Source organism: Scomber japonicus, chromosome 9 (assembly GCF_027409825.1).
Source record: "Scomber japonicus isolate fScoJap1 chromosome 9, fScoJap1.pri, whole genome shotgun sequence".
In the NCBI taxonomy this organism is placed as follows: domain Eukaryota; kingdom Metazoa; phylum Chordata; class Actinopteri; order Scombriformes; family Scombridae; genus Scomber; species Scomber japonicus.
The window spans coordinates 26,417,020-26,431,379 of record NC_070586.1 but is presented as its reverse complement, the minus strand read 5'-3'; the positions used below and the strand labels follow the sequence as shown (position 1 = coordinate 26,431,379).

The 14,360-nt window shown below is 40.1% G+C and overlaps 1 protein-coding gene across 1 annotated transcript in view; it reads left to right on the top strand.

The window, feature by feature from the left end:
* trpm3 (transient receptor potential cation channel, subfamily M, member 3) overlaps window positions 1-14,360 on the top strand; it is a 124,136-nt gene that overhangs the window by 84,192 nt on the left and 25,584 nt on the right. The window contains exons 7-10 of the mRNA XM_053325840.1: window positions 102-276; window positions 811-934; window positions 8,592-8,664; window positions 14,162-14,262. Of these exons, the coding sequence (XP_053181815.1) occupies window positions 102-276; window positions 811-934; window positions 8,592-8,664; window positions 14,162-14,262 (473 nt within the window). The remainder of the gene's footprint in view (window positions 1-101; window positions 277-810; window positions 935-8,591; window positions 8,665-14,161; window positions 14,263-14,360) is intronic.

Here is a 14,360-nt window from a genome sequence, read left to right as displayed (position 1 = left end):
TTATATTATTCTGTACTGTTCCTCCTTCTTTCTTTTCTTTTTCTTTTCAATCACTTGCTCACCCACTGTTTCTCCCGCTCCCTCTCTGTATTTGTATGCAGGTATTGGTCAGGGTGTGCCAGTGGTGGCTCTGATCGTAGAGGGAGGCCCTAATGTGATCTCCATTGTGTTGGAGTACCTCAGGGACACACCTCCAGTCCCTGTGGTGGTGTGTGATGGCAGCGGCAGAGCCTCAGACATCTTGGCCTTTGGACACAAGTACTCTGAGGAGGGAGGGTATGCATTCAAACATGAACTAAGTAAAACTGTAACCCAAGGATGAACACTGCAGTATTAAATGTGGGAATCCTCTTTTCTGTTTTCTTAATTGTGATCACAATTATTGATAATATTTTCATTTGAATTATTAAATGAGTAAAGTTTCTTTTTGATTAAACTTAGCAAGCGCACAGTTTTATATTGATATAGTTCTACAGAAACAGTATAATGCACTCATTTTATGGGATAATACACAGTAACAGCAAGTGTGCTGATGCATTACTTTAATAACACATGAGTAAACATTTTTGGTTATGTTCCACATGAGACATAAAAACTAATTCTGAATTGTATTTATGGCTTCATAAATGCAGTTACAGATGAAGGTAAACTTTCTGAAGAGATAATAGTACTGAGAGTCCCAGTCAACCTTGGTTCCACTTACTGACAAACAAATCTAATTTGACTGCTTCACCCACTCACTGTTTTCCTCTCCTTCTCTCTGCCTGACCCCCTTCCTAACACTGTCCTTTCTTTTTTCTACACACCCAGCATAATTAATGAGTCTCTAAGAGACCAGTTGCTGGTGACCATCCAGAAGACTTTCACTTACAGCCGGACACAGGCCCAACATCTGTTCATCATTCTCATGGAGTGCATGAAGAAGAAGGAGCTGGTGAGTGTCTTTTACAGACACGTGTCCATGCACATACACACATCTTGCACATGTATATTGGCAACTGCAGAGAAGGCAAGCATATGAGCAATGCATAAAACACTGAAGCACAAGCATGCTCGCACAGAGAGATGCACACACACACATGCACACCATTAAACCACTAATAACAGCATCAACATCATTAACTTAAGCTTTGATCTCTCTGCTGTATAAAAAAGTCCAAAAATGAAAAATCTGTGATGGAGGAGCAAAATGGATTTGTCAAATGCAGCTTTCCCACCATGAAACTTTTATTGGACCAATTATTATCCCATCTTTTATGTATGACATGTAATGTTAAGTGGATGTAAATGTATTCAGATGACGTTTGAGACCAAATGGCCTCCACCTTGAGAGTCTTTACCCCTTTGGCAGTGTTTAAGTCAAGAAAAAACGTCAAGCCCAGCTGTCACACACATCTTCCTCCCCTGGTGCAGAGTCTCAGTCCCTTTAGACCACTGTCAGTCACATGAAAACCAACCTCTTATTGATGCTGTTTAATGCTATGTCTGGAAAGGTGATGTGTGTGTATGTGTGTGTGGTCTGTCAATGGCTACTTCTGGGGACAAATCTCAGACTTAGGACCAGTTAACTGGGGATAGGTTGTCCAACATGGACAAAAGTCCCCAGTTGGGAAAAAGATGGGGTTTTTTTTTCAGGGGTGATGGTTAGGGTTAGTCTCTGGGAAATTAATGTTAGCCTATGTTATGTCCCCAAAAGTGAGCATGGTCTGATATGTGTGTGTGTTTTTGTGCATGTGTCAATCATTGCATCACAGCAGCAGGGTGCCTAACTGTCACTGCAACTTACACAGTCATTATAGTATATGTCACACACATTGTGATTCAAAGTGTGCGCCATAGTATTGCATGAAGTGCACATACAAACACACACACTCAAACACAAGCTTATGAATAACAAATCCTCGATAAAGCAATGTATACCCAACAGAGAGCTAGCAGCTTTTACCGTATCTTAGCTCTGCAGCAATACTAATTTATTTACTACTTGGTTGTTCTCTCCTCAGCTCACTTTGAACATTGTGTGCTACGTTTTTTGTAAAAGGAGGGGATTGTTTGTTAGATCAGCGAGTGTTAGCAATGCTGGCTGCCAGTAATAATTAGCAAAAAAATAATTTAGAATTAGTAGCATACACATATACCTAAGTTTATCAAACTTTTTGAAATAAAATGCAGAACTAGAATTCACTTGAAACTTGAGGACTTTCATGTTAATTGTAGATATGCATTTGAATGTGTGTTAGTTATTACAATAACTGTAAAGCACCGAATCATATAAATGAAATGTCGAAATTATATGCACATGTAAGCCACATGCACACAAATGCATGAACACCCACGTAGCCTGATTCAGTTTAGTATTTTGTGGGCAGCTCAGCATTGGTCATGGCTGTGCAGTGCATACGTAGACTGACTGCATCCTCAGTGGGGTTCCAGTAGCTGACTGATGCTCACACTGATGGATCGTCTGAGCACAATGCGCCAGAGCAGAACAATACTGTGTGAATCATTCAGCTGGAGCGGCTGTACAGCCCAGATAATCTGATGCTGCCTCTGTCTGAACTTACACTACTGTTATCATTGCCATACTGATATGGAGCAAGAATAAAACTCAAGTGTGTACTCTACAGGAAATCAGAAAAGTCCATCAACCCTGCCTCATTTGCATTAGTATTGTACCTACATTTTTCATTCCAATTACTTGTTTTTTCCTTATATTATATATACTGAGGGGAAAATAACTTTTTTGCATGCTTCTTTATTCAGTCAGCAATACAGCTGGTGTGTAAACTTGTGTAATTGATACATCTGTATGATCAGAAAACTCACAGTGTAAGCACAATGAAAGCCAGCAGTGGATAGGTTTTTATATCCAGGAATCTGTACTTCATATTTTATGTATGAATATAAAAAATAATCAGTCAGCAGTGGCTCATAGTCTTAACAATGCTATAAAACATTAATCAATGACATGAAATGTTGATAGCATACTCCCAGATAATGTATTCAGGAGAGGCAATCCTCTTCCATAAAAAGTCAGGCTTCTCTCAGTGGATATATACTACAGTTATTACTGCCTGTGCACCATGCAGAGAGTCTGGAAAAGTCAACGTTGATTGTGGGTATTGAAGGAAGAGAGCTGGACAGATGTGTCATCTCACTCTCTGCTGTCTGGCACCTTTATGTCTCCCTCACTGAGTTGGTTTCACCAGTCTCCTATTTATCAGGCTGATAGGCATCACAGGGGTCCCCCACTGGTCGCACACAGAAAGCCACAGATCTGAGTGTGAATGCGTGTGTAAGATTGGAGGGAAGTGACTGTAAGGGGGCAAGAGAAAAAAGAAATGTGAGTATGAGTAAAAGAGACAGCTCCTTATGTCCAGTTGAGACTTTGGTTAACACCGAAAGAGATAAAGTGCATGTCATCATGAATGATGGGAGACACCAGCAACACTGTGGTACTGCTGAGACAACTGCAACAGAGATAATACACCAAGAGACAAAATAATAACACACTGAAAAGTCCCATCAGTGACATGCAGTGATTATTGCAAAATATTGATCGACTGACACTTGAACAGGGTTTATGAGATTCAGATAATTACAACATAGATATTATAGTAGTAGAGTTAAATAAAAAAAGCTGTTTTACTCTTGTATACCAAAGCAAACCTGTGTGAAAACCCAGGTCAGGGTTCTCTTTGCAGTTACAAAATAACACTGGCAGCAAATGTGGGTTTACCCTGGGTCAGTGCATCGTACTTAAGGGTAAGTGTGCATGAGAGAGAGTTAGTGACAGTGTGTGTTTGTCATTGTGCCAGTATAGTGTGCCCATGCTTACTTTTTTTTTGGCTCTGAAGCAGAAAAACCATAGAGTAGGAGGGAAAAAGAGACTAAAGGCTGGGATACACTGAGAGTGTGTGTTTGTTTCTACTTAAGAGGGTAAGTGAGAAAAGGAAAAAGACTCTTTCTTGCTTGTTTCTTATTTTCAACATGTTGGTTGACTCATAAAGACATTTGTGGGCGCTACAGGTTTTTAGATATTTTCTTTTTTCTTCATAAATGTGAAATAGTCAGCTGTATAAAACCCTCAAAGCCACTACTGCTTGAACATCCCCATTTCAAGTCACAGCATGATGAATCTTATTATTACTGTATCGCTGTGAGGTTATTTAGGCAGTGAATTATAAAACATAAGTTCTCCTTGCAGTTACAAACTCCTTTATGCTTTCATTCGGTCATATTTAGGAGTGTGCTTCTAATGTCCCCCCAAAAACTCTGTCCTGATAGATGATAGATTATTAGGTTCCAAGTCAGGAAAGGAGAGAGGGGAAATAATTGCAAAACTAATCAATAAGTATGTTGATTAGTTTTACTAAGGGGTAACAGCTGTAAAGCGTATATATGTTGTGAAATGAAAGTGCAGTGAAAGGGAATTCATTGACCACATTTGAGTCAATTTGCCTGGATCATAAGGGCAATTGTCTTCCTCATATAGGCACATCAAGCAGCTTGTTTCCTTTATTCATACAATTTCATGTGAATGTCAAACAAGCGCAATGAAAAAACTGCAGGCTTTGTAAGGCCTTTAAATAATATCAGGGCTCGTTATAGCTCTTTCTTTGCAAAAAAAGAGAGTGAATCCAATTCAAGGTCTAATTAAATGAAAAGGGTCCTCCTCTCTCTGTCTCCCTCTCACTTTCCCTCCATTTCAATCCCTCGCTCTTCCTCTGCAATAGGCAGTGCAAGATGACTGTCCTGGTATCTCCCAGCTTGATATGAATAATTGATTGTAGAATAGTCCTTATATGTTTAATTCGGATTAAATATTGAGGAGGAACCACCAGCCCACAATGTTCCTTCGCCTCCCTGACAAGAGAAACGAAGAATGAGTAGGAGGAAGACAGGGACAGTAACAGAGTGACTTAAATGGACCACGATAGAGACAGAAAGAGGGTGGGAGGGACAGATGGAGAGAAAGAGGGACGGTGGGAACTGAAGGCATGAGAGGAGGGAGAAGAAAGGGTGGTTTGGGTGGAGAGTAAATTTGAAAATGAGGCATAGTAGAGAGTTTAAGCGATAGTCAGAGATGAATTGTTAAAGAAGAGAGAACGTTCATTGCTTGATAATCAGCTGGTTAATTTTTCAGTTTAAAATTTCATGAATCAAGAAACTTATCTCCCTCTTTCCTCTGTTTTGTCATAAATGGTTTATTGCTAATAAAAGACAGTAATAAAAATACATTTTAATGCTCAAATTTACACAGATGGAACCATTAGCATAGTTTTGTCTGATCTGAACTGCTACCATTGCTGATGTATGGACTGCAAAGATGCTTTAGAAACCCATCTGGAGGTATGTGTGTGTGTGTGTGTGTGTGTGTGTGTGTGTGTGTGTGTGTGTGTGTGTGTGTGTGTGTGTGTGTGTGTGTGTGTGTGTGTGTGTCTTGTATGTACAGTACTTTCAATTGCCTACTGTACATGCAGCGGCATCAGCAGGGTCTTTGCCTGTTAAATGAAGATGAATGTTTTCCAATCAGCTTGGCTCACTGCAGCGTGAAGAGCAGTTTTCTGATCCTCTAAGCATGTAGCTTAGCGTCTCTGAGGATGTGGGGATCCTGCAACAGAGCCCAGCCACACTGAGAAAGATTGAGCTGCCTCTTCCTCTTTTACCTTTTATATCCGTCTCCAATATGTCAACACTAAATCTCCCTCCTTCTGGCTCACTTTGCCTTACTTGTGCTTCCTCTTTCCTGCTATCTCATGACTATCCTCCCGATCCCTACTTCCACTCATCACCTTCTCCTTATCGCTATGCTTTCACTCCTGCTCTTTCCCTCTCTCCTTTCCACAGACACAAGTCAGTGCCTTGTCTCTTGACCCCAGAGTTGAAGAGTGTCAGTGTAGAGGTAGAGAAAAGTCAAAAATATACATTCAGCTAAAGTAGTTGAACATTTGAGGATATATTAAGATATTAACTAAACACTGTTGTAATCTACTTATTGCAAATGTGATACACAACAAACAGATGAGTTAAAAAAAAAAACAATGAAGCTGTTCCTGCCCTTTTGTTGAACTTGTTTTCTCAGAGTGAAAGTGCTCAAGATCACCTTTGCTTGTACAAGACAGTAAAACAGATGAGGGAGAAGCTGTCTGTTTACCTTTGCACACACTCACTGATGACTCTCTGCAAGGTCATTGAGATTAAATTAGCAACCTCTCATTGTCATAGAGGTTGTGCTGCTTAGCGTCTGTGTTGTAGAGACTCTACGATAACAGGTAGCACACATCCACAGGGTCACCTTGGGGATATGATTGGAGGAAGGGAAGATGAAGGAAGAAACAGAGAGGAAGCAGAGGCAAGGACACGAGAGGGGGAGGGAAAGTAGCATATCAGTGGGAGGTTGTTGTAAGATTAGCGGGTTGGAGGTAGGGGGGCTGGAGGATGATGGGTGCAACAGAGGGAGCGAAGGTAAAGGTTGAGAGACCTGGAGGTACAAACAAAGGGGAACATCTCCCATTATCATCATCTCCCATCATCTTTTCTCTATCACATCATCATCCATCCTTATTCAGCCAAGAACCCCCCCCCCCCCGCTCTATCTATCTATCTGTATCTCTGTCTTTTTGTGTGTGTGTGTGTGTGTGTGTGTGTGTGTGTGTGTGTGTGTGTGTGTGTGTGTGTGTGTGTGTGTGTGTGCAACTCGGCATTATGCTATAATGATAACTGCAGGATAATGAACAAGTGGTTAGCATATGAATCTATACTGATTGGGTAAAATTAAGCTCACAGATGAGAACACCCTTACAAATTATAGCTGACTGCCCTCCTCTTCTTCTTCCCTGTCTATCTCTCTCTTTTTTCTCTCTCTCTCTCTCCCTTTCACCCTCATTCTTTCTTTGTTCATCTGATTGGCTGAATGGGTATTTCTAAAATGGGTCCAGTTAGAACATCACGAGTTTGCTTACATATAGTTTGACTTTTTAGAGCAACTATGTACGCACACACATACACACACCGGAGTATGTCATGGAATTGCATGTGTGTTTAACTGATGGCTCCATAAATGTGTTGTTGTTAATATCAATTAGTGTGAAGGCAGAGATGCATTCTAGCAAATAATAATCTGGCCACTGGCCGCACCATTCAAATACAAACACACATTAAACCCAGAGTGAGGCACAGAATTACACACTGCACCAACGTGTGGCGTCCCCACTCATGAAGACCTCAGTTGATACCTTCAAGTGCCATTTCACTCTCATGTCTCCAGGACCTTTTGATTATACAGGCATATGACAACCACACATACATGTAAGCACACACACACACACACACACACACACTTGCTTCCCTTATTAGTGATAGCATGACACAGGTTTAAGGCATTACTGTATATGGTGTCACAATCCTCATTTCTCTCTTAGGGAGGAGCTAACATTTCAGCAGCATCTGTTGTACAAATGATGAATGAGCCAACATAATAGATACTGTAAATCAGCAATGTGAATTTGATTATTTTTGTGCATTTAGATTGTGTGAAAATAGAGAGGGAGAGAGAAGATGGTTAGCCTACAACACTGCAACATGGCCCAAGGGAAAGCAGTAGCAGCATCAACAGCAGCAGAGCCCACAGATTCCCGGAGCTCTACGAAATGAAGCCATTTAGGGGGGGGGAGATGGGAAGGGAGATGGGCTGCAGGGAAGAGAGGGAGGTGGGAGGAGATGGATGGGTGAATGGAAGGATTAGAGGAATAGCTCGTCAGGCATTCAGTACACGCTTTCTCCCGTACACGGCTCCCACAAGGTGCCCTTCACGCATGCACACATGTGAGCATGTGCACGCACACACGTTAACACTGGCATGCGTACACGTGCTTGCTATGTGTGATTGGAAAAAAATCCAGAAAATCTGCCCCATTTCTCAGATTTCCCCCTCACTTTGGATTTTGGCTCTCATCCATCGCACCATTAGTTCATTGCAAACATGATATGAAAAATGCAGCTAAAAGTCATGTCAGACTGCGCAGGAAAAGATCTTAACTGGCTCTGGGCTAAACTATTTCCCTTAAAGCCTAATCCAAAAATGTTAGACGCAAGCAAAAGAAAGAGACCAGGATAATCTTCAGTAATAGAGAGTGCCATCACTTACTATATTCATTTGATCTCCCCCTTTGTCACTTTTTTACTTCTGTTCTCCTCAGTTGCCATCTCAGCAAATCCCTTCATTCCCTCCCTACAGTGAACAAGCTGTACATGTGAGTTTTGTGGTTTTCTCTGCTCAAGGGACTAGAGAGGAAAGAGAATAGTCTGGAGAGGAGAACAAACAGTATATTACATCAGAGAAATACCTCTATCCTCTCCTCTCTTCCCCACTCTGTGTACCTCAGCAAGAGTGTTTTAGTAAAGTAGTTTAAGTCAGAAAATGAAAGCACTCTCACTAAGTATGGGACTGAATTTCTTTATGTTATAAGGCTCGAAACATTCAGTCAAACAACAAAAGAATGACTCGAGTAAAGTCGTTTTCAAACATTTTTTGCTTGTATAGAATTAAAGAACCCCTCTTTCTGTCTGTCTCTCTCATTTTCCCTCAGATAACAGTTTTCCGGATGGGGTCGGAGGGTCATCAGGACATCGACCTCGCCATCCTCACTGCATTACTCAAAGGTGGGTGTGTTAGTACAGTACGGGTGTGTGCTGGAGCATGAATGTACAGTGAGTGGCTTCCATTTCACTGTCACCCTCCAGGGATGTTGTTATTTGGAAGCTTCTGCACATAAAAGAGGGATGATATCATTTCAGAAGGCATTCCTCTCACTGCCCCAGTTGAGGTCTATATTCAAAGCACACAATGTTGCTACTTTAACAGTTCATATCTCAGGAATAAAACAGATATCTGTGCCTATTTTTTCTCTCTTAAAGCTCCATTTAGCAATTTATGATCACTGTAGGGCAAGGAAGGTGAAACAGCATCAAGTCATGATAATATCATATACTGTATATCAGTTTATCAAACAATTAAATTACAATTAAACAAAGATATTTAATTCTGTTTCTCGAGTCGTCCAGTAATAACTGATTTTGTCCACCAACTCCTTAGAAAAATATTAGTCTCCAGTTGGTTAAATGTTCAACTTTCTTATCATCCACCCCTTTAAGTAGGTTTTATTTTCTGACTGAGCAAGTTGTGTGCAGGCCGCAGGAGCTTACATGTTCAAGACGACTACCCCCAGTATTGTATGGGGGCCTGGTGAGCACTACCGGGAGTCAACCGTACAGATTACTGAACTAAAACAATGAGCTGCAATTGACAGAAAGCTGTATAAAGCAGCAAAGACGGTGTTGAATCTCAGTGGGAACAGTAGTACTCGCCCCCCTTTTATATCAAACAAGTCATTTAATGTTCTGCGTGTTTCAAAAATATGCCTGTAAAAGTGTACTTTTGTAATTTTTCTATTGTTTTTTCATAAAGTACATAGGAGAGAACTACATTTATTACTCAGTTGTGTCCACATGACCAGTCAACTAACTTTGATGTGTAAAATACACTCACAGGCTCTTTAAAAGAGCTTTAAATGAAATGTTAGGAGGTTGTAGCTCCAGTACCAGCCGTTTGCCTCAGACAAGCTTATTGTTCAGGTTTCCTGCTTTATATGCTAATAAAACCTTGATATCACAACAACACCTGCAGTATAATCAATTAACATGAACACAGCTGCTCATTAACTTTGTGGCCAGAGAGGAATAATAAGAGGAAGACACTTACAGGCACCAGAAAATTGTGAAAAGTATTGCCTTTTATCCATCCCTTTTGAAGTGTATATTTCAATTGAATTCATTTATTAGCAAATTAATTCCTAATGAGGTCAATAATTACTTTTAAAAAGGCATGCAAGGCCTAACCATACTCTATAATTCCTAGAACTATACAAGCCCCTATTTTGTGCCTGGCAACCCACAATCAGAGCATCTTATCTTTACATGTATACATCTGTATGAAGATAATGTTACACAGCCATTCAGCAGCGTTACAACAGGCTTCTATCTATGCTTTCCCCCCACCACATATTACACTTCAGCACATGTCAAATAATGAGTCAGCATGGCAACAGTAGCATAAATTAAAGGCATGACACAGTAGGATGTATGATATAAACAGGTATGCAGTTAGCAGAATTAGCAGTGAGACTCATACTTTAACAAATTGAACTGGAAAATATTGAATTACAAAACTGATCATTTGCCAAGTGCAGACAGAACAATTAAACTCAACCACCATTGTTCCTTCAACACCACCTTATTTCCCACTTCAATGTTTTCCCATGCTCCCACCCTCCCTCCTACACACACACACACACACACACACACACACACACACACACACACACACACACACACAGGATTCATGGATCCATACTTTCGATTGGTTGTTCAGTAGCTTATATTGATCATGGTTGATCTTGCCTGGACTCTTCAAGGAGTAACTCTAACCAGGCCCACTGGAGTTTGAATGCATGCTCTTTCCCACACACACACCTGTACATGTGAACACAGACAGCACACACTCGTGTAAGTGTGCGTAGAAACAGTGAGTCCTGCGGGACTGCTTAGCGATTCAGAGCATATGATTGACTATCTCAGGATTTGTTCCTCCGAGAAACATTTCATTCCACAGAGACTTAGAGTGAGACTGAACCACAGAGTTTGGCGAGGAAGTGAGTGAAACAGAATTGTGTTTTACATAATTTATGTGTAACAGTCAAGATTCATGATTTCATGACTTTTCCTGCGTACACGTCTCACTCGTGTATTTTGTTGATCTCTCCTGCATGGCATTTAGGTGAATGAGGGAATTGAAATCAAAACAAAGAGAAAAAGAGGGAGACAAAATAGGATAATTAAAAGGAAGAGATCAGAGAAGTTAAAGGATGAGAGAGGATCACCAGGAAAAATGGTAAGAAATCGTTTATGGTAAACAGCATGAGGGTCATTTTACATGCAAGCCTCATTCTACAGCTGAGTGAATGGGACGCGTTAAGGCTTTTAGTTTAAAATGAAATCAGTCACATCCTGGCTGAGAGCTTTTTAAAACACTGGATTAGATTCCTTCGGTGGAGAACTAAGCTACTGCCTGAAGCTCAACAAAACACAGCAGAGTCAGGAACACACGGTGAGGAAAGAACAGAGCAAAAGCAAGAAAAAAAAGAATAAGAGGAGTGAATGTGAGAGAAAGATTTAGAGAAGTGGTAGCAGATATAATAGGAAGGAACCAGCAGCTTAGCCACATGGAGTAACAGGGGGAGTTTAGAGTAATTGATGGTCAGCTGTCAGAGGTAGTCAATATTCTGAGGACTGTGTCCATAAAGTCAGTTAACTGCAGTTCAGCCTCCCTGCAGGCAGAGTGAAGCCACAGGCCTTTGATGAAGCAAGCCATCCTGCCTGTTCATATACATGTATCTCCACTAAAGCTGTTATTAGGGAGCTCTGCATCTTATTACAGAAGCAAGGGTCTGTCTGAAATCACACCATTAAGCTCCAGTAATGCTGTACAGGCCTTTAAGTCGGAGAGAGTGAAGTGTGAACAGTGTGAAGGGATGATACTGGTGTGCTTATTAAAAACTGCAGTCTTGTCTACACACAAGGGATTATTATACCTAATAATACAGTGGATTTCTCTAAAGGCTGAGATAATTGTTACCTTGTCTTTCTCATTTTGGGTACCTCCTCCCAGTGTTGAAGTAAATTATTAATGTGAACAGGAGACTGTTTTCTTTTATGTCTCCCTGGTCAACACTGTTTAATGAGTGCAACTACAGAAGTTAACAGTTACTTTTAGAGGCTGGAGTGAGTACTTTTTTATCGCACATTTAATCAGGGCTGCCAGGTTTTGACTTCAGCTTAGAGTGAGATTTGTTAAAGGGGGGGCACTTCAGCAATATTTGTTCTTGTTTATAATGAAATAAGCATTATTGATGGACCCATTCAAATCTTTCTAGCCTTATGAACCAGGATCTTATGGATAACAAGACCGTTACTTTTTGCTAATTTGTGTTTATCGAGTAGCATTACCAAGACATTACCAAGAATGTATCAAGAACAGTTTATAATTGGGTAGATGAGAGCAGAGTATGATTATCAGAAGAATGACTATTTCATATTTGAATTTATATTTATAAAAACATTATCTAACCTAAATGGTAGATTACAGCCTACTAGGCCGTCTTCAAGGTCAAACAAGGACAAACAATTAATAGGGAATGTATAGTAAATAGCCTTACAACAACATCACAAAATGTTTGGAGAATTTAACCTGGTTAAACAATGCTAAACTCTAACAATTACAACAAAGTACAATTTGTTTGCATGAATGAAATGGCTTCACAACCAACCTAAAAACCTCACTGCTCACTCATGCTGCGTGTGCACGTGTGTGAGAGAAGAGGGAGAGACGCTGTGCTGCTGCCAGAAGAGCTGCTGAGTGAGATTACTCTGAGCAGCATGCATGGGAAAAAAATGACAACATAAGAGATTTATGTATTTTTCTTGCTGGTGCTGTTGCACTGCACTGCTCTGTCTTGTCTGTCTGTGCCCTGTCAGTTTTCACTGCGTGAGAAAATGGACATGTGGCATGAGAAGGTGTGAAAAGTCTCGATGTGTGAGACTTTGGAGCCCTGTGTTTGTACATTCAAAATGTTTTATATTAAAGTTCACTAATTAGTTATGAATACTAAAGTTTAATTTTATATATATATTATATATTGATTTTACATATATATTCCTCTCTCACACACTGTACTTTCAACAGTATCTTTTTTTCTTCTGGGTTTTTTCCATTAGGTGAAGTGTTGAAGACTTAACTACAGCAAATATTTTATCACTGTTGTCTAAGCTCCTGCAAGAAATATCTACAGAAGAAATTACTGTACATTCTCCGACCCCCTAGTACTTCTAAATAATGTTCTTTAATTTGCAGTGTATTTCCCAGAAACTGTTTTTTTGGCAGATTTACATCCACCATTCCACCATAAACCATATAGAAAGACATCCAGCAAAAGCTGGCACAGTGATGAGAGATGCAATGCCATCCAATGCTTGTCAGTGTTCCCTTAAATCTAGTAAACAGTAAATATTTTCTTGCTGCGACTTCTTCTAGTATCATTTTAAGCAGTTCTGGTGTGTGCAGAATGCCACTTTTTTGATCATTTGTTTTCATTTTCAATATATTGTATATAATGTAATATTATATATATACTATACATATTTTCCTTTTTGCTGTAGTGCAAGTGCGTATTCATTTTTTCCGCTGCTGATTATGATGTTGATGATACCTCAGTAACAGAGTACTGTAAACGATGAAGTTTACTGACAAAGAAAACTATAGGAACATAGGAACTGTATTTCACATTATATGCAGGCATGAGATAGAGTATTAAATTAAGTAATACATCAAAGAGGGACCAACCATCAGTGTCCAATAGAAAGATGCCTTTTGTCTAGAAACGTGCACAACAGTCACAGCCAAAGGCAGGAACAGAGGAGGAGAGCTGTCAGCAGACAGGCAGTCTACCAAGCATGCAGTGATGGTAGATGAAGCTTCTGCAGACTCAGTACTTCAACAGGAGAGGTAGTAGCTATCATTAGTCAACAGCTATAGCAGCAATTGCCCTACAATTGCAGGTTAGAGCAGCACCACAACAGTGCAATACAAATCAGATTAATACTAAAAAATAGTCAATAAACAATTTTGATTCAAAATAATGCTACACACAAGGAGAAGCTGTAATAAAACCACTATGATATATCTCACAACCAGAAGTATATTGATTTTGTCTGTATGGGAACACTAACGGTATAAAAGGACAAAATACATCGATCCTAAGCTATCTCTCACATGAGATTGAAATGTATCAATCAGTTTTTTTTAACAGCAGCAAAAGCATTCAGCAAGGGTAAACGAGAATATCAGCAGATTGAGAGAAAATCAAATGAACAGTAAAGACGGATCGAAATTGCAGCAATGAAAGTACTGAACCAATCACCATGATGAACAACTGCATGATTGTAATCCATACTATCATGGCCTATGTATCACCATCAATGCTTAAGAAACCCTGACCACCAAACATACAATATTTTCTGTCAGCTCATTCATTTCCTCCCTCAGGTGCCAACGCCTCAGCTCCTGACCAGCTGAGTTTGGCTCTGGCATGGAACAGAGTCGACATCGCCCGCAGTCAGATCTTCATCTATGGACAGCAGTGGCCTGTGAGAAACACACACAGTACAATATACATGCAACAGTAATATTGCCTTCATAAACTTGTTTCTGAGTTTGCCCTCGCTTCATCCTCCACAAAATTGAT